We start from the raw sequence: 19764 nt of genomic DNA on the forward strand, positions 1-19764 counted from the left end.
GAAAGCTTTTCACATTATTGTTATTTGTATGATATTGTGTCAATACAGTGCCCTGTGTTCTTGGGCACTGCAGATTTGTTTACCAAGAGCAGATTTTTGACATAGAACTGTTCCCTGCAGGTTACCTACAATGCAACTGCCTGGCTAACAAAGAACATGGATCCACTAAATGACAATGTGACCTCTCTGCTGAACCAGTCTTCAGACAAATTCGTAGCAGACCTTTGGAAAGATGGTATGAATCACAACTCTAAATCAGTGATATGGTTCAAAGGGAGAAACTCCTACCAGAACTTTTTGACAGCCACCCCTTGCTAGCACAATTGTAAACATGATAAGCATAGAAGAGACTGAACTAAGAAACAAGAATAATGTGTTCTAAAGATATATTTATGGAACACTTCATCAGATAGTTTTAAGCACTATGAAAAAAAAATTCCTTACTTAATATAATTCAGCAACAGAATAAAAATTACTCATTACACTGTTATAATGTTCCTGAATATGTGATATTGTAGACCTCATTTAATACAGGTTATTGTTGGGTTTTATGAGTGAATGACTTTACACATTCTTCTCACAGAAGTCCTGCCCAGTTCTCTCCCATGATGTACAATCTGCTTGAGTTTAGTTGAGGAAGTCTGAATGCTTATAAAACACTTTGTCTTTAAAAAGTTTACATGGATCTGTAACACATATAGTACAGTATAAATATTTAATTCATGGATATAAACATGCATTCACACACCAGTAAGGTGGCTCTGAATTATCAAGTAAGTGAGGGAGATGATTAGTTAGACTTTGAGAATCACTGGATAACTGATGGGAATCAAGAGCTGATGATGTTCCTGGTTCTGACACCAACCTACCAACTGGATATCTAGCAGTAGGATTGTCTGTTTTAGAGCAAACAAAATCAAATATATCCTGGATATTCAATTGCTTCATTGTGTCACTAGTTAACAAAGATCCTCATTTCCATGTTTGACAGTAGTAGACTATTTACCCAGAAGGTTTTTTAGTCTTTTGTCAGAATGCTTCTACTGCATCAAAAACATATCAGTCCTCTTTGGCAAGTTGCAGTTTAACAATGCCAGTGACAGGTGTAATGTGAGGCAGGGACAGTTTATATAAGCAGTTCCACTCACACTTTCTTTCCCATTTCAGTGGACCGGATAGTCGGGCTGGACCAAATGGCCAAGATGAGTGAAAGCTCATCACTCCCTAGTGCTTCAAAAACCAAGAAGGGCATGTTCCGTACTGTTGGACAACTCTACAAGGAGCAGCTGACTAAACTGATGACCACCTTAAGGAATACCAATCCCAACTTTGTCCGCTGCATCATTCCAAATCACGAAAAAAGGGTAAATTTCAAATGCTCAATCTTCACTCTCCTGGCACATTATTCCTGTTGAGCTCTCACTGCACACGACAGAGCTGTTTGAATATCTTCAAACATAGTTACGTGGATGGTAACATTTCTGTAAACCTCTACTGTGCTAAAAATACCTTCTGTTCCCTTTTCAGTCTGGCAAACTCGATGCCCATTTGGTGCTGGAGCAGTTGCGCTGCAATGGTGTCCTGGAAGGTATCCGTATCTGCCGGCAGGGATTCCCCAACAGGATCGTCTTCCAGGAGTTCCGCCAGCGGTAGGAATCCCTCAGTCCTAACTCTGGGTTCACAGGTGGTTTAATACATGCAAACCATCTAACGTGTTTCAACCTCCCTAACATAAACATCTTTTGGCAGATACGAGATTCTGGCTGCAAGTGCTATTCCTAAAGGATTCATGGATGGGAAGCAGGCCTGCATACTCATGGTGAGGAAAGCATTTTTGATCCTATCAATAATTAGTTCTATACTGCCTATGTAAAAGTGTTGAGACTAAACAGAAATGAGAAGTGATTTTTAATACCCTAAACCTCAGCACTGGAGTTAACAAATATCCCTGTTTTCCCCCAGATCAAAGCACTGGAACTTGATCCCAACTTGTACAGAATTGGACAGAGTAAAATCTTCTTCAGAACTGGTGTTCTGGCTCACCTGGAAGAAGAGAGAGACCTGAAGATCACAGATGTCATTATTGCCTTCCAAGCTATGTCCCGAGGCTACCTGGCAAGAAAGTAAGAATATGTACTAACAAAAAGAATGTCTTCTGCAGCAGAGTATCTACAGGGGCCTTTAGTTCTCCATATAACAAACTGAAGATAGTAAGACATGATTTATTATTTGTATTGCATTAGAACTCGTGTCCAGTGAAGGACTCACATGCAGAACTAGATGTACACTTTGTCATCTGTGCCTACCTAGTGAGTGCAAACAGCCAAAACCAGAAGACTAAAGAAAACACCAGGCAGTTAACCAGGGTTATCACTTTCCTCAGGAAAGTACAGGCACTGTTTAAGCAACAGAAGAATTTGTGCCAGACTTCTCAAACCACATGGCTACTCAGCAGACTCTCATGCCAGAGTTTATTTGTTTAATGTGTATATCTTGCAGACACTTTGTATTCTCAGACTGAACCAATTTGCTTTATGCTTTTAATCACAGGGCATTTGCCAAGAGGCAGCAACAGCTGACTGCAATGAAGGTTATCCAAAGAAATTGTGCTGCTTACCTGAAGCTGAGGAACTGGCAGTGGTGGAGACTGTTCACTAAAGTGAGTGACTGTTCACTAAAGTGAGTGGATAAGGAGAACACAGAGTAAAACCGAATTTTCTGAACATGCAGAGTGATATAGCTGTGGGGAACACAGTAGCTCAGGAATTCCCTAACTGTGACACTAAACATCTTCCTCTCACTCATACAAATTAAGTCTATTTTCCTATGGAAAAGGCTCAGGTTTTTCAAGAACAGCCTTCAGTTTGGATTCAGAAAACTGTTCCTACCTCCATTGATAACATGGATAACATTGATAACTATCTCTGCAACCAGAAATAGGCAGTAACACACACCTGCATGGGCACATTGCCTTTCTATGCAGAGGTATCTTTTGTACATTATCAATGGATGAAAACAGGCCTGGAGCCATTCCAAAAGTGACACTATCAAAGGCAGAGGTGCTCACAAGGCTCCAAGAATTACCACAGAGATGGCCAAGAGCAGCACTGCTGAGGCTCACTGCTTTAAAGATGTTCACATCAAGCATGGCTGGACAGTATTTGTCCAGTCTTGAGCAATGACAGCACCACCACTACTGCCAGTCAGCCCATCACCTTGAAGTACCATGCTCAGCCATATCAATACTGACAGGAAACATTCCTAAAAAAACCTTTCTATTTGCAGGTGAAACCACTGCTGCAAGTCACCCGCCAAGAGGAAGAAATGCAGGCCAAGGATGAAGAACTACAGAAAACTAAGGAAAGACAGCAAAAAGCAGAGAGTGAATTGAAGGAGCTGGAACAGAAACACTCGCAGGTAATTTACAGCTCTGAGCCTCTGGGAAACACTAGCCATTCTTTCACCATTTTCAGAAGCTATAATATATTATAATGAAGGTGTTTCTTTCCCTTGTACTCATGATTGTATTCACAGGGATGGTCCAGAACAAAAGTTCAGTACAAACTTCCAGTTTCTTCATAAAGGCCCAAAATCCACACGAGAACATGTGGTAGAGCTGCCTGCCTGTACCCCAGGACTGCCCAGTAAAACAACACTGTAGGGCAATTCACAGTCCAAGCCTTAACTTCCTATTTTATCTGCATAGCTTGTTGAAGAGAAGAACCTCCTTCAGGAGCAGCTTCAGGCAGAGACTGAACTGTATGCTGAGGCTGAAGAGATGAGAGTCCGTTTAGCTGCTAAGAAACAAGAGCTGGAAGAGATTCTGCATGAGATGGAAGCCAGAATTGAGGAAGAGGAGGAGCGCAGCCAGCAGCTGCAAGCAGAGAAGAAAAAGATGCAACAACAAATGCTGGTAAGGAGGGATAAGTGACAAATACAGACAATAACTTGGGTCTCTCTGAGAAAAACTGAGACTGGCAAACCTCAGATCCTGCACAGCCCTCTGCAGAGGGCATGTCTATGCCACTGAAGTAAGAACAATCAACTGATGCTCTTTCTTCCAGAGTTCCCTTCTTCCCCACCTCAACTTTAAGCAATCTTTTCTCTAAAAAAGTATTTTAACAAATCTTTCCTTCAGTGTCACCAAGTATTACGATTGTCTAGTTCTTAATAAAAACAACAAAGTCTACAACATACTCCACACACTGTAACAAACATGAAGTATTTCTTAATCTAAGTGGTATTTTTTCTCCAGAACTAATGTTTTGTGGATTTCTTTTTCTCCCTCAAAGGACCTTGAGGAACAGCTGGAAGCAGAAGAAGAAGCAAGGCAGAAACTGCAACTTGAAAAAGTAGCAGCAGATAGCAAGATAAAGAAAATGGAAGATGATATTCTGATAATGGAAGATCAGAATAACAAGCTAACCAAAGTGAGTGTTCTGGGTCCATTTTCTTACTCTGAAAACAATGAAAGTTGAGAGAACATCATCTCTTGGGTTTCGACTAATTTCAACCAAACTTCATTATTAAAACTGGCAGTAAGCAAGTACTTTTTGAAAGAGAATGGTCCTGTGAACTGAGCCCTGTACTTACCAGCACAGGATCCTAATAGCAGCAGATTAGAGAACATGGAATTCACAGACACCAATCCTCAGTTCCTCTGTAATCAAAAATTTGAAATGTATCACTACAGCCTCAAGAAATACAGCATAAAAAGACAGTTTCTTGGACATTTTTTGTAGGCAGAGAGTTGATTCATGATCACCAATGATTCATGATCACCAATGACAGACACTTTTGTTAACAGAAGTATTTTATTTTTCTTAAGGAAAGAAAACTCCTTGAGGAAAGAATAAGCGATCTAACAACAAATCTTGCAGAAGAAGAAGAAAAAGCCAAAAATCTTACAAAGCTCAAGAACAAACATGAATCTATGATTTCAGAACTTGAAGGTAACATAAGCAATAGTTTCTTGGGATTTTTTTTTATTTGTTGTTGTTGGTTTTGTTGTTGCCTTGGCACAGAACAAAAAAAACCCATGAGAATATGGAGAGAACTTCTAAAAAATATGTGGGGTGTTTTCCAAATTTCGTATGCTGAAACCACTTTGTACTTGAGAATCACCAAAACCCCAGGGTGCACAAACAACTGATACATTTTATTTTTTACATAAAAAAGAGTAGAGAGAAAATTTGAGAAAAAAAAAATTAATGCTTCTTTTGGAGAAAGATAAATAAACGAATCTCTAGGATGGCTAGAAATAAGGTATTGCATGTTGCTTGAAAAACACAGTGACTTGTAGTTAAATGTATGGCCACACTCGAGACCAGAACAATTTTTGCCTAAGTTCAACATCAGACTAAGGTCTCCTTTCACTACCACGCTCCAGTGACCAAAATCCTTCATTTTTCAGTGCGGCTGAAGAAGGAAGAGAAGAGCAGACAGGAACTGGATAAAGTTAAGAGGAAGTTGGAAGGGGAGGCGAATGATCTACATGAGCAGATTGCAGAGCTGCAGGCACAAATTGCTGATCTGAAGGCACAACTAGCCAAGAAGGAGGAAGAGCTGCAGGCTGCTCTAGCCAGGTATTCACTCCTGAGCCCAAGCTGGAACTTGTCTTGTCCCTTCCCAGACAGTGAGAAGCTGCAGCCATGAATCTCATTTCTCAGTTCATCCTCCATGTGTGCTTCCCCATTTTCCAAATTTCATTTTGCAAAACATAATTACACTATCATTATTATAATCTTATCTCCTGGCATCAGTGAAAACTCCTCTTCACATAGGCAACGGCAATGCTGTCATGTAAACAACAAAATGTAACAGAATACTTCATTGGCAAAAGGCAGAAATTAATGAAGAGTCTGACCTTGATCCACTCCAGAATGTCAGTGGATTTTCTGTATAGATTTAAGAGTAAAAACACTCAACCAAAACATTTGCTGAATCAGCTGATCAGCATCTCCAGCCATTGTGTCCCAATAAAGCACAGCTGTGAGATCCTTCTTGTATCAGTCCCCTCACCCCTTTTTCTTTGGTACTTTCTTTCACAGAGGCTATAAACCTTTAATCTCTGTATATTGACTCCCTCAAAGTGAAATTATTATTATTATTATTGAATTTATAAAATTAAATACTCTCTTTTCAAAAAGGCTGGAAGATGAAACTAGTCAGAAGAACAACGCCCTCAAGAAGATCCGTGAATTGGAATCTATCATCTCTGATCTCCAGGAAGACTTGGAGTCTGAGAGAAATGCAAGAAACAAAGCAGAAAAACAGAAGAGAGACCTAGGTGAAGAGCTGGAGGCTCTTAAGACAGAGCTTGAGGATACTTTGGATACCACAGCCACCCAGCAAGAGCTCAGGTATGGAAATGTAGCACACTGGGCAAAAAAATGTCACCAAGCTCAGTAGAGTGCTGCCCAGTGGCTGTGCAGCAGTGCTATTTTCCCAGTGGCTGTGCAGCAGTGCTATTTTCCCAGTCACTGCAACTGTCTGCTGCTGCTCCATTTATGTGTGTTACCTTCCAGAGCAAAGCGGGAACAGGAGGTCACAGTGCTGAAGAGAGCCCTGGAGGAGGAGACTCGAACTCATGAAGCTCAGGTCCAGGAGATGAGGCAAAAGCACACTCAAGCTGTGGAAGAGCTAACAGAGCAGCTGGAACAATTCAAACGGGTAAACAGAAATCCATCTTGCTGAAAACTATCTATGGGATAACACGTTTTCCTTTTATAAATCATCTTTCTTCACTTCATGCTTGTAGGCTAAAGCAAACTTGGATAAGACCAAACAGTCACTGGAGAAAGACAATGCTGATCTGGCTAATGAAGTCAGGAGCCTGAATCAGGCCAAGCAGGATGTGGAGCACAAGAAGAAGAAGCTGGAAGTACAGCTGCAAGAGCTACAGTCCAAATACACTGAGGGAGAGCGTGTTCGGACAGAACTCAATGAAAAAGTTCATAAATTACAGGTAGGAAGAACCCTGACATTTTGCTGTGGCACCCTGGGACTGAAAAGACCAGGTTATACTGTTCTGTGAGGGTGGATCTGGAGGAAACCTGGCCCTGCAGCCGAAATGCTCATTTTTTTGTCACCTGTAGGGTTCCTACCTTAAACTCCTACCTCAGTTATCACACAATTAATCAACTGGAACATTCCATCTCACGGAACTGAGAGCTTTCACTCTCATCATCCCTCTGTACACGCTGCAGTCTGTAATGTCCTCACTGATTCAGTGATCACGATGCATATCCTACAGAGTTTATTCTGTTTGTTCATTTTTGGGTGGTGGGGAAAATTGGTAGGAATTTGGCTTCTAGTAAAGGATTAGACAGCTATAAAACACATAAAAGGTGCTCAGAACTTTGACAATGAAAGGACAATGCTCACTTATCTACAGTTTTAGAAATAACTAAAGGTAATTTAAAATGGTTCTTTGGTAGATGTTTAATGTCCAGCTACACTAATCAAGCTTATTGTTACATCTTGTTCATAGCTGCAGTAAGCTTTCATTATTTTAAGCTGGGGATAAATAAGAAAATATAATCAAAATGCATCTCCTTCTGTCAAACTTGTGAAGGGGAAGGAAAATCCATCAAAAATCCCCATTCTCCTTTGCAGTTCATTGCAAGGAACATACTATTATTGCTTTATGAATGTGATTAGGTTTGATAAATAGTAATGAAATACTAAGGTAAACTAGACAAAAATGGCATTAGGCCTTAATACACAAGACACAAAGACAACATGCAGACACTGCATAGTCTGTGTGTAGAATTTAGTTCCAGAGGAATTAAATCCCACATATTGTCCAGAAATATTATGGTAAAACTGTGAATTGCAGTTAAGCCAGAAACTGTCAGTGCTTGAGGCAACCCAGAGGCATAGGAGCAGATTCAGATCGTGTTCAAACTTCAGATTTCAAACAAAAGCAAGCAAACTGAAGTTTGGAGGAAGATTTTGAAGTTGTGCAAAATAACTGAGTTTATTCTCTGTGGTGTCTCACAGGTGGAGGTTGAAAATGTTACCAGTTTGCTCAATGAAGCAGAAAGCAAGAATATCAAACTGACCAAAGATGTTGCAGCCTTGGGATCTCAGCTACAAGATACACAGGTAAACTTGAATCCAAGAACAGCTCACCTACAATGTTTATAAAATTCACTATAAAAAGACCTAAACTAATGACTGTACTGCCAACTGATGTGGTGACTGCAGGAGCTGCTTCAGGAAGAAACGCGGCAGAAGCTGAATGTGTCTACCAAGCTTCGTCAGCTGGAGGATGAGAAGAACAGCTTGCAAGAGCAGTTGGATGAAGAAGTAGAAGCAAAACAAAATCTGGAGAGACATATTTCAACACTGACAATACAGGTATCAGTGCCATAGCTAAATCATTAGCTCCATCACTGAGATTTGTCAGTAATTCCAGAGGATCTGTAGAATTATCCTGGCACAGCATGTGGACCTTCAGGGAACTAGTGCTGTTAGTCCAGAAGGCATCAGTGAAGCTACCCAGTAAGGGCAGCAGCCTCCCTCTCCTTCAAAGTGTGATCTCTAGGACAGGTACAAATGCAAGATAGCTCCAAAGATAGTCTTGCACACAAGGCCTGTACATGCATACGAGGTCTGTGCTCTGCCTCATTTTATGAAGGCTGGGTGGTGGGTGACTGGCTTCAAAAAGGGTCAAATTTGATAAGCCCTCCAGGTCTTAGCTGTCTCTTTGCCAAGTTTTGCCACTGCTAAAAAGATATGTCCTTTGAATTCAAATTTCAGCTCTCTGATTCCAAGAAGAAGATACAGGAATTTACCACCACAGTAGAATTCATGGAAGAAGGCAAAAAGAAACTTCAGAAGGAAATTGAAAGCCTCACACAACAGTATGAGGAAAAGGCTGCTTCTTATGACAAACTGGAAAAAACCAAGAACAGACTCCAGCAGGAGCTGGATGATCTGGTGGTGGACTTGGACAACCAGCGTCAGCTGGTCTCCAACCTGGAGAAGAAACAGAAGAAGTTTGATCAGGTATGGATTTAAGATTCTCCCTTGCTGTGTTATCACCTAACTTCTCTGGAACTCACAGAGTGTCCACTGGTTTAGTGAAAAGGGACAAAAAATAAACTAAATTTTAATTACACACACACTGGTTAATTCTGTATTTATATGCCTTTATCAAAAGCAGAGATCCTTCTCTGTCATTAACAACTGACAAGACATCTGCAATAGAAAAACCCTTTTACTATTGACTTCCTGTATTGGCACTACCTTTTCACAGATGCTAGCAGAAGAGAAAAACATCTCTTCAAAATATGCAGATGAAAGGGACAGAGCAGAAGCTGAAGCAAGAGAAAAGGAAACAAAGGCTTTGTCATTGGCCCGAGCACTTGAAGAGGCTTTGGAAGCCAAAGAAGAACTGGAGAGAACAAACAAAATGTTGAAAGCTGAAATGGAAGATCTTGTCAGCTCCAAAGATGATGTTGGCAAGAATGTAAGTTTTGGTCTTAGAACAATATCCACAACAGTAACTTAAAATAGAAGCTAAAAAAGAGATCATTGTTTTCAGTGTGGGAAATTCTCTGTAGCACTCAAATCCATTCAGCAAGATCAGATATTTCATACAGAACTCAAGGATTATTCCTTCTGTGTCCAAATTTTCAAGGGACTTAGCAAAGTAACCATAAGCTATCTTTCTTTTTAACATAATTTCAAGCATGAAGAAGATTCTTATTGATTTCTAAGACTGAAAAAAAATAAATTAAAGAGACTGTAAATAATTTACTAGTTTATTACATAGCTTTGAAATTGTAAACTCTGCAAATCTGATTTTACAGATTTGCAACCTGCCTAACATTCAGTCATACAACTGCAGCAAATTTCCACTGATGCATTGCCAATCACTTCTTTTATACAGGGATATGATTATATTACTTGCAATACTAAATATATTAAATTATTATATTTGACTAGATTAAAAATGGAATAAAGAGAATCTCTGGTTATTTTAAGACTGATTTGCAAGTGCACAAAAAAATGTTAATTTACCATTTTCAGTGCAAATTAGTTCATTCATTGTTCACAGCTGATAATTCCAAATGTGGCCTATACTGCAGGTAGACTGCATTTAACTAGAATTATTTTTATTTCTTATAATGTGTCTATTAAATTCTCTTTGCTTGAAAGGTGCATGAATTGGAGAAATCTAAACGGACCCTTGAACAGCAAGTAGAAGAGATGAAGACACAATTAGAAGAGCTAGAGGATGAGTTACAGGCTGCTGAAGATGCCAAACTCAGGCTGGAGGTTAACATGCAGGCTCTGAAAGGCCAGTTTGAAAGAGATTTACAAGCCAGAGATGAACAGAATGAGGAGAAGAAAAGACAACTCCTTAAACAGGTACCATTCCCTATTCTTGCTGTTGTAAATATCTAATCAAGTCCCCAGCCTCATGCCATTATTAAAACCTTACTATAATGAGAAGAAAACATATTGCCTTGTGCTTGGTAATTAAAAAAAAACGCAGTTATTATACTGAAAAAGGCAGGAGGTTTTTTTCTGTTTCTGTAGCAGGTGCACAACTGCAAACTGATTTAGCAATTAAACTCTACAACCTAGTATAAATATCGTATAAATCATATCAATTGATTTTTCTGACATAGTCAGAATCACCTCCCCTATGTTCTCAGTGCAAGTCAAAAAAGACAGCTTCTAATACATCTACCTTCCCAAGGTACACTGAATGGATAGAAAAGCATTGGAGATGAAAATAGACAGGATAGAACTTGTATAGAAGTGTTGTGACAGCAAGGACAACTGCTGTAGTCATCATCTTGTAATATACACACCTCCATGAATACAGAACCCAAATTGCTGACTTCTTTGAAAAATCTTTAATTTTGGGACAAAATGGAAATCTATCTTAACTGCCAGGGAAATCAGTTAACAGGGATATGGGGTCTGTATATACTATCCAGACATACACAGAGTCTTTAAAAGGGCTCAAGGACTTTCCTAAACTGATCTCGTTTTCTTTAATGATCAGCTCCACGAATATGAAACGGAACTGGAAGACGAGCGGAAGCAACGTGCCCTGGCAGCTGCTGCCAAAAAGAAGCTGGAGATGGATGTTAAAGACCTGGAAAGCCAAGCTGACTCTGCTAACAAAGGTCGGGAAGAAGCCATCAAACAACTTCGCAAACTACAGGTATCTAAGCCCACAAATACAGTTTTTCCCACTGCTGTGTTTTGAACAGTCACAATACAAAAGTTAGGTGTCATCTGTGAACTTGATGCTTACTATGGATGGTTGGTTAGAGGTGGAATTTTAACTAGACTCCCACATTCAAATATCTGTATTTTGACAGTCAGTTTGAATGACAGTGGAAAATTCCACAGGGCAAATAATTAGAATCTTAAATTTCATCATTGCAGAGAGCTTCCAAAATTCTCTGTCCAACATTCATCTGCTATTTACCTACATGAAGGAAAACAAAGATTCCCATGTAGAGAAAGGGTTACAAGACAAAATGTATTACAGAGCTTCAATCCTGGTTCTAACACTTGATTAAAGAGCATAGAAGACTGTTCAGGAATCATGTTGTCTCTGAATTAGCATGTTCCTGTTTATATAAGTCTCCATATCAACTGTTCTGTCATAGGCTGACAGCTAAACAATGAAAAAGGATGTCTCGGAAAGATGAAGACTGCACATGTACCCAAATATTCCGAGGAAATACGGACAATAGGCATTATAAAAGATGCAGTGTGCAAGTCAATGCATTGCCCTTCTTGCCATATCATTTCAGACCTTTCCAACATGTGCCAGCTGATCTCTCAAGAAAATACCATTTAAGCAGCATTATGACAGTGTAAATGCGTATGTGTTCTGTTCCATCCAAATTTCTGTCTATTGAAATAGTAATAAATCTGTTATTCTTTTCAACAAGGCTCAGATGAAGGACTACCAAAGAGAGCTGGATGATGCACGGGCTGCCAGAGAAGAAATATTTGCTACAGCCAGAGAAAATGAGAAGAAAGCAAAGAGCCTGGAAGCAGAACTCTTGCAGCTTCAGGAGGTAAAGTAGGAAACTTAAAGCAGTATGAAGGAGACTACACATGACCTCCAGTAGCAAAACAGAACTGCAGTGAAATAATCTAACAGCTATCAGGGACTGAAAGCTGTAAGCAGCACCTGTAACAAGTTCCATGTGCTCCATGTACTCCACTAAAGTTGTTGGATCTACTTCTGAGCACAGTCAGATTAAGCTGAAAAAAAATCACATTGGAGAAAGGCACAGATCCAACACAAATTGTTTTCAATAGCTATAAATTCCTGAAGTCTTGTTAGTGCTATTATTCCTACATGTATTAAATGGCAATCTTGTGACTAAAACCAATAAAATAGAAACCAGCTGACAGGCTGGATAAAGTGTATTTCTTTGCACTTCCCTAGGATTTATGATATGACAAGAATTTATTCTGTTAACAAGACAACCCATCTTATACCAGTTTTAGAAAGTTTAGTCCTTTGTGTCATGCTGTAACTGAACATTTACTTGCTCATTTCTTTACTGTGCTGCCTTTTCCTTTTCTCCCAGGACCTGGCTGCTGCAGAGAGAGCTCGCAAACAAGCAGATCTGGAGAAAGAAGAGATGGCAGAGGAACTTCGAAGCGCTTCCTCTGGAAGGTAGGGATACACTGAATCATGCACAAGGCTGTAAACATGCTACTGAATGTCACGTGGCTGCCAGGAGAAGTTATGTTCATTTCCCAACAGCCATCTGGTCTTGACAACAAAACAGGCACACATCTGACTGGTTTCACTGAAATATCTAGTTTTCTTTATGAATTATTGGCAATTCATAAAAGAACAGAGCCATAACTACACACTCTTTAAACTTAAACTTACAGGGCGAGCCTTCAGGATGAGAAACGGCGCCTGGAAGCAAGAATTGCCCAACTGGAGGAAGAGCTGGAAGAGGAGCAGAGCAACATAGACGCAATGGGTGATCGCATGAGGAAAGCAGTGCAGCAGGTAGGGCTTGTTTCAGCACATGGCACTTTCTGTTCATATCCCAGCAAAAGCTATTTGTGCTTCTGAATATCCAGAGAATTGCCACCTGTCATTTCTCTGAAAGCATGCAAGACTTCTGACAGCACCCCTTCTCACCTTGCAGGCAGAGCAGCTGAACAATGAGCTGGCAACAGAGCGCCAAACTGCACAGAAGAACGAAAACGCTCGGCAGCAACTGGAGAGACAGAACAAAGAGCTAAAGAGTAAGCTGCAGGAGATGGAGGGAGCTGTGAAGAACAAATTCAAAGCTACAATTGCTGCTCTGGAGGCCAAAATTGCTTCTCTCGAAGAGCAACTGGAACAGGAAGCCAGGTACTGGTCTCCCTGAGGGAACAGCTGTTCATTTATTGCTCCAGTTAATGACACAGAAAGTAAACAAAGGTGAACAGGATTTGTGTCATCAGGCTCTCAGTGCCATTAAGGCTTGGTAAAGTCTCTTCCTCACTTAACATTTCTGAAACAATGGCAAGTAACTGGAGTTGTTACAGTTTTTGATTAAGAATCATTTTACTGGTGGAAAGTTCTACTGGTATCAAAGGCAAGGATCTGCTCCCCTGAATTTTAGAGTATTTGCCCCATGACCCTGCCAGGTTAATTACCATAACATTGTGCCACTTGTAGGATTATTCTTCAAGGAAATCACCATGTGTTTCAGCACAGATCTCCTGGAGCACCTCTAGCATACAGCAAAGACAGATATTTGTTTTGATCGGAAGAACGTGGCCTTTAAGTTTTCCTCAGAATTCACCTGTTAAATTAGGCAAGGCCTTTAACTTATGGGTCCATGGTGCCAGTTTCATGAGCAACAAGCCTGAGGCAGGTGAGGACTCTACAGACCTTGCACATGACCACATGTGCCCTGTCCCTTGCAGAGAGAAGCAGGCTGCGGCCAAGACGTTGCGCCAGAAGGACAAGAAGCTGAAGGACGCGCTGCTGCAGGTGGAGGACGAGAGAAAGCAGGCGGAGCAGTACAAAGACCAGGTATCAAAATGTCTCTTAGTCTTGGGCACAAGAATTTTCAGGTTTTACTCTAAGAAAGGAAGATTCCAACCCTTTCAGTGGAAAAATTTTTTCAGGTTTTACCCTAAGAAAGGAAGATTCCACATTCTGCCTCAAACAAATGCCTCTCTGGAAAGCAGGCTGTTTGTCTGGATTCTGTGCTGGGAGAGCTGTACAGCCCTTATATATATACATATGGGACAATATAATTCTTCTTCCATGCTACATCCAATGCCAAAGCACTAGTCTTTGTCAATCAGCCAGCTGAAACAGTCTGACTGCACAGTGATATAGGATTGTGCACAACACCCTTATCAGTGTATAAATGGAAATGCTGAACACATTTTATTTTAAAATTTTACCTTTACCTAAAGCACATCAACCTGCAAACCAGAAAAGCAGAGGTAGGACTGTGCAGCAAAAGAAGCAACAAGTAGTGTCTGAATACAATATCTACCAGCAAAATGAACTCCCACAAAGCAAAGTTATTCTAAGATTTTAAGCCTCCATCTTTGATTTGGATCGTGTTTCAGTCAAACTCTTAATAGAAGCATGAAATTAAAATGAGGAATGTAAAGCTATGGGACCCGTTTTAAATTAAAGCATTACTCTAAAATTTCCCTTTAGGCCGAGAAGGGCAATGCACGACTCAAGCAGCTGAAAAGGCAGCTGGAGGAGGCTGAGGAAGAGTCTCAGCGGATCAACGCAAACCGCAGGAAGCTGCAGAGGGAGCTGGATGAAGCCACGGAGAGTAACGAAGCCCTGGGCCGTGAGGTTACAGCGCTGAAGAGCAAGCTCAGGTAGAGTAGCCCTAGTAGTGGGTAGCCCTTCCCACTCACTGACAGCCTTGAAATTTAGAACTAAACTACAGAAGGGGAAAAAAAAAAACCTGTCAGGTAAAGAACAGACACTGATGATGCTGCACAGTTACTCACTCCTTGTATTAGCTTGGCAGACAGAACCAAAGGCCTAAGTCAGAAGTGAAGTGCATTTCTTACACTGCAGCAGATTTCAGCTGTGAGATGAACAACTGTGACAACATGGCACAGGCCTTACTCTTTTCTAATCAAAACTCCTGCTGGCTTAAATCAGAACAGAATTAGGCTTGGTTGCTTTTTGAAAACACTCTTTATATGATGGCTGTATCTATTTGTACAGAAGCAGTCACAAAAGGGTAGAAATGCTTGTGCTTTTCACACTTTCACACATGCACAACTCACACACAACACCCATCAACAGTGTTAGACAACATCACAGCTGTCAAAAGACAAAACATACTAAATTATTCTTATTCCAAAGTCTCTTTGGACTTTCTCATAAAGGGATTCAGTGTCCTCATACCAAGGAAAAGATCAAAATGTCCCTTTGTTTTTTCTTGTTAAAACTGACTGGGAAAAAGATAAAGTTGTGATCAGTCAGCTACAAACCCGAACTCTCCTGTACTCACTGGATTTGAAAACACCAGCTCAAGGAAATAAAGAGGCTGAGTTCAGTTATAAAGAAATTAATCTATCTGCATCATTTTACCATAAAATTTTGCCTTCTACCTAAGCCCAACAATGTCAGATGAAAAACAAAGCACCTGTCTAGTTGTGTTCTCGAAGTAGTTTGCCAGTGTGTTTACCAGTAACATGCTTCAGATGGGGATTCCCTTCCAAGTGAAGTTATGGATGTGGTTCCATTAGCACCACCTTGGGTAGTACATGCTCCTGGCTGCCTTACGAAGCAGGGGCTGTGTCCAGCCCTTTTTACATAGAACACCATAAGGCTTATTTTTGTTTTATCTAAATGTAATGTAATTGGCTGTAATGTACTTTGTTTAATTATTTAAAAGTAATTACCTACCTCTGATCATGACCATGTGCTTAGTATAACTGCCCGGGACTCTCTATCTCTGTTTCAGAGGGACACAGGAACCTTCGCATGACTAAGCAGGTACCATGCCTTCAACTTTGCAGCTAGCTTGTATTGCACAAATTTCCATTTTCTTTGGCCCTGGTTAAAATTATGTGAGGTTTCTGCAAACTGTGAAGGCTTGGATATCTTGGCATTAATCTGTTTTATCAAAAGAGACAAATATTACAATAATCTAGCTGCCATCAGCTGTTCATCAGTGATACATCTTTCTTACAAGTAGGTTATGTACTGACATAGACTTACCAATGTTGCATTCTCACAAGCTCTACCAACAGAGTACCTAATGAAGGACTCTGACTTTTTCTGCATGAAAATGTTTTGGGTTTTGGTTTTGTTTTTTTTTTTGCACATCATCTTTGTGTGCTGCCGCGAAGATTAAATTTTTTCAAATAAAATACACCATTGATTAGTAAAATTGATTAAAAGGACTAATGAATATGAAGTGTCACAGCATGTCACTAGAATTTCACAGTATTTTTTATGCATACTGTAATGCTGACTCTAAGGTAAGAGTCCATCTAATTCACCTGAGATTTGGGAAGACCTTACTTGCATGTGATTTGTCACACACCACACAATCACAGACAGAAGAGAAAGTCTTGCCTTTCGTTACATAGCACTCTGTGCCTGTATTGCTTACAAAGAGCTATTACTCAAGCTTTTAGAGCTGTTTTCCAGACATTACATTGTTTTGTCTACTGTTATTAAAACATGGAGCACGGACACAGAAAGTAAAGCTGACACTGTAACCTAGCACAGCACTATATTACACTCTCTGGAGATAGGAACACCTGCTGCTGCAAAAATTAAAGAGCTATTGCCTTGTAATATTTGTATATTTTCTATTTTACATTTGCTGGATTTTGCTGTGAATACACAAATATTTAAAGATGTCTTGTCCTTGCATGTGCCTTTTAGTCAGCCTGATATTTCCAGTTAGACTGTTATTCAAGCACTATTCCAGAAGCACTTGTTCAAAGGCAGATTAAATACAGAGGTGCTAAGCAAACACTGATGCTTAAGGCTTGTCTCAGCTCCATGCATTATTCTAAAGGTACTAATGCAAATGACCACATGAATATTATCAAACACATAAACCTGTTTAAGAGGAACAGATATAAACAAAAAGTGTTTATCCAGAGGGCCAATACCAGTTTAAATAACTGGTAAGTTTATGCATACTGCACCAGTTTGTTAATAAGTAGTTAGTGTGTGATAAGAAGTTCACTTTGTAGCCAAAACTGTAATGCACAATTTGGCTGGACTCTTGCTGTTGTTGTCCCCAGACCCACGTTCTCTTATAGCACTTCAGTGAATTACTGCAGCACAAAGAGAGTTATCTTACAAATGACTCATAAGTAACTGAGTCCAGATAGCACAAGTCCAAGGGGGAAAGAGCTCTTCCTTTATTAAAAAGAATTAATGCATTTACTGACCTAATTAGAACCTTCCTGCTAAACAATAATAACAAATATTTGCTGCCATAAAGTAGCAGACACTGCTGTTAGACTCTGCCAAGCACACACCAGGGTAAAAGTAATATACCCTTGTGTTCAATACATGCCATTAGCACCAGAACAACTATGGTTAACCAACAGCAGACCTTAAAGGAAGCTTTATTATCCAGCTAATTGTGCTGCTTACACTGAAGTTTAAGGACAGAATTGTGGAAAATAAAGTACATGTCATATTTCCACCTTGGAAACACAGATTCATGCCTCTGAAATGAGTTAGTCCAGCCAATGATCCTACCCACTTTCCTCATATGGAAGATTGAGCTTTAGACTTAAATATCTGCTTCAGGAAGGACACTGGCTTAGTCTTTTGCAAGGACAAGACAAGCCTTTAAATATTTATGCATGATTGCTGTACCCAAAAGTGTAGTCTCAGATATATTTAACACCAAATTAGTAATTCTGGCACAGCATTCAGTGATCATGAATTTCTTTTATTGCTTATGTCTGTGGTCTCAAGCCTTTACAAAGCTTTGCTTAATGAGGGGCAAGTGAGAGGCCATGTCACAAAACTGAAGCTTTGTAGCACAGTAGCAATGGAGGCCAAGAAGAGGCAAATCCATCCTCTGTCTCACTTGCTCACACCTCCCCAAAAAATTAACCTTGAGGACCAAAGTGTCCCTGCCTTGGGATGTGGCTATGAAATATATGGGGATGGGAGGGAGATGGGAGAGGAAAAAGGGGGTAAGGTGGGAAAAAGCATCTTCCGTGAGACACGTGCACTGCTAAGCATCAGCACCTTGTTTGGGTTACAAACACACTTCCAAAGCAGTGATGGTTTCCTCTCTCCACTGGAAAAAACACTGGAGTTACTCACAACCTAGGATGTCATACCTGTCAAAGCACCTGTGGTGCTCTGACCAGTGCAGTCTTTGCAGAGAAGAACTGTGGGCTCAAATATGCCTGTGGACACCCACAGCACTGCTCCAATCCCAGGGTCAGGGCTCTCAGCAACTGGGGGGCTTACCCAGACTGCAGGGCAGAAATGCAGTACAAGTCTGCTCTCTCTCCCTCTCTTCCAGAGGGACAGGAGGGACACTGCCCTGCTGTTGTGGAGCACCTTTTTCCATTCTTTCCAAGCACAATCAGTTGCAGTCCCAATAGGGGAAGACAGTGAAATGAAGGGAAGAGTAGGGGTGATTTGGGGCAGATGAGAACAAGAACACAAGCACAAGAACAGGAATCCCATCCCAGTTCCAAGGAACTGGGAGTCTCAACCTGTTCATAAATTACTCTTACATGCTACAGAACAGAAAGTTGCATTAGAGGCCCACAGATCTTGGCTCTTCTGCATTTAGAACCATCAGCCCCACAGGTCCTGTTACAAAAGCCTGTGCTTATTTGTAAGGACTCCAAATGACCTAACACCTGACCTAACACCTGATTTTTTTATTTTTTTTCCCCCTCTAACTGCAGGAGGGGAAATGAGCCAGCATCTTTTGCCCCACCCCGTAGATCCGGAGGCAGAAGAGTAATTGAGAATGCAACAGATGGAGCTGATGACGAAATGGATGCCAGAGATGGAGATTTCAATGGAACAAAAGCCAGTGAATAAACACGCTTAAAAAATTGCACTGCAGCAGGGGGAGGGAAGATGATATTTAGCACTGTATAAGTCTACTCTTAGTGTCAAGGTCACATACACCCACTCCTCTGACAGATAAAAGCACAACTGCCTTGTCTCCAATGTATAGACTGATGTTAAAAGTACTCCAAAACTTATTTTACTGGGAAGTGTATTTGAAAAGGTGGGGTTTTTTTAACAGAGGAATTCACTTTGAGAATCTTCCAGAAAGTGAGCACTAGTAGCTCAAATGACTTAAATTCCAGTGAACTGTAGTCTACACAGGATTTGTTAAGACTGTTGCAGGGGAAAAAAAAAGGCATTGGTCAGTTAATCTTTTCTTAAACTTTCATTTTGAGTATTCAATTAATATAGGGTTTTCTCCTGGTTACTACACCCCTGATGCACAATTCACAAGGTGGAAGTGCCTTTTTAATCACTTACTGAAAAATATCATTTGTTCAAATTAAGTCAACTGTTACAGTTTTATATGCACCATGGATGTGCTTACACACTAATAAAAGGCTATAAAAACGACTCCACTATTCTTATGTACAAGTGTGACTTGGGTGCAATACAGCTTGAACAGAATGGGGGATGCAGGAAAGCTTCTCTAAAACTGAAATACTTCTTAGAAAAGGTCACCTGTAATCAGAACAAAACCTTGATTTTCTCCTAAGCAGTTGCTTTTGAGGAAATACAAAACAGTA

General features: G+C 40.3%; 1 protein-coding gene across 4 annotated transcripts in view; it reads left to right on the plus strand.

Moving 5' to 3' along the window:
• MYH11 (myosin heavy chain 11) overlaps window positions 1-19591 on the plus strand; it is a 56520-nt gene extending 36929 nt beyond the window's left edge. For 2 of the 4 annotated variants that reach the window (XM_051774456.1, XM_051774519.1), the window contains 27 exons: window positions 121-235; window positions 1168-1364; window positions 1528-1649; window positions 1750-1819; window positions 1963-2123; window positions 2551-2659; window positions 3286-3417; window positions 3707-3913; window positions 4293-4430; window positions 4829-4952; window positions 5414-5585; window positions 6150-6362; window positions 6528-6672; window positions 6761-6967; window positions 8005-8109; window positions 8212-8364; window positions 8767-9015; window positions 9266-9478; window positions 10171-10383; window positions 11030-11191; window positions 11934-12062; window positions 12585-12673; window positions 12898-13021; window positions 13164-13372; window positions 13933-14041; window positions 14687-14859; window positions 18907-19591. In XM_051774456.1, coding sequence (XP_051630416.1) covers window positions 121-235; window positions 1168-1364; window positions 1528-1649; window positions 1750-1819; window positions 1963-2123; window positions 2551-2659; window positions 3286-3417; window positions 3707-3913; window positions 4293-4430; window positions 4829-4952; window positions 5414-5585; window positions 6150-6362; window positions 6528-6672; window positions 6761-6967; window positions 8005-8109; window positions 8212-8364; window positions 8767-9015; window positions 9266-9478; window positions 10171-10383; window positions 11030-11191; window positions 11934-12062; window positions 12585-12673; window positions 12898-13021; window positions 13164-13372; window positions 13933-14041; window positions 14687-14859; window positions 18907-19045 — 4179 coding nt within the window. In that variant the 3' untranslated portion in view covers window positions 19046-19591. Of the gene's footprint in view, window positions 1-120; window positions 236-1167; window positions 1365-1527; window positions 1650-1749; window positions 1820-1962; window positions 2124-2550; window positions 2660-3285; window positions 3418-3706; window positions 3914-4292; window positions 4431-4828; window positions 4953-5413; window positions 5586-6149; window positions 6363-6527; window positions 6673-6760; window positions 6968-8004; window positions 8110-8211; window positions 8365-8766; window positions 9016-9265; window positions 9479-10170; window positions 10384-11029; window positions 11192-11933; window positions 12063-12584; window positions 12674-12897; window positions 13022-13163; window positions 13373-13932; window positions 14042-14686; window positions 14860-15962; window positions 15995-18906 lie in introns of all 4 variants that reach the window. The other 2 variants (XM_051774595.1, XM_051774661.1) reach the window with 2 other exon arrangements.
• Window positions 19592-19764: the final 173 nt, after the last annotated feature.

This window comes from Manacus candei, unplaced genomic scaffold, assembly GCF_025592945.1.
Source record: "Manacus candei isolate 608988 ecotype Guabito, Panama unplaced genomic scaffold, ASM2559294v1 h1tg000002l, whole genome shotgun sequence".
In the NCBI taxonomy this organism is placed as follows: Eukaryota; Metazoa; Chordata; class Aves; order Passeriformes; family Pipridae; genus Manacus; species Manacus candei.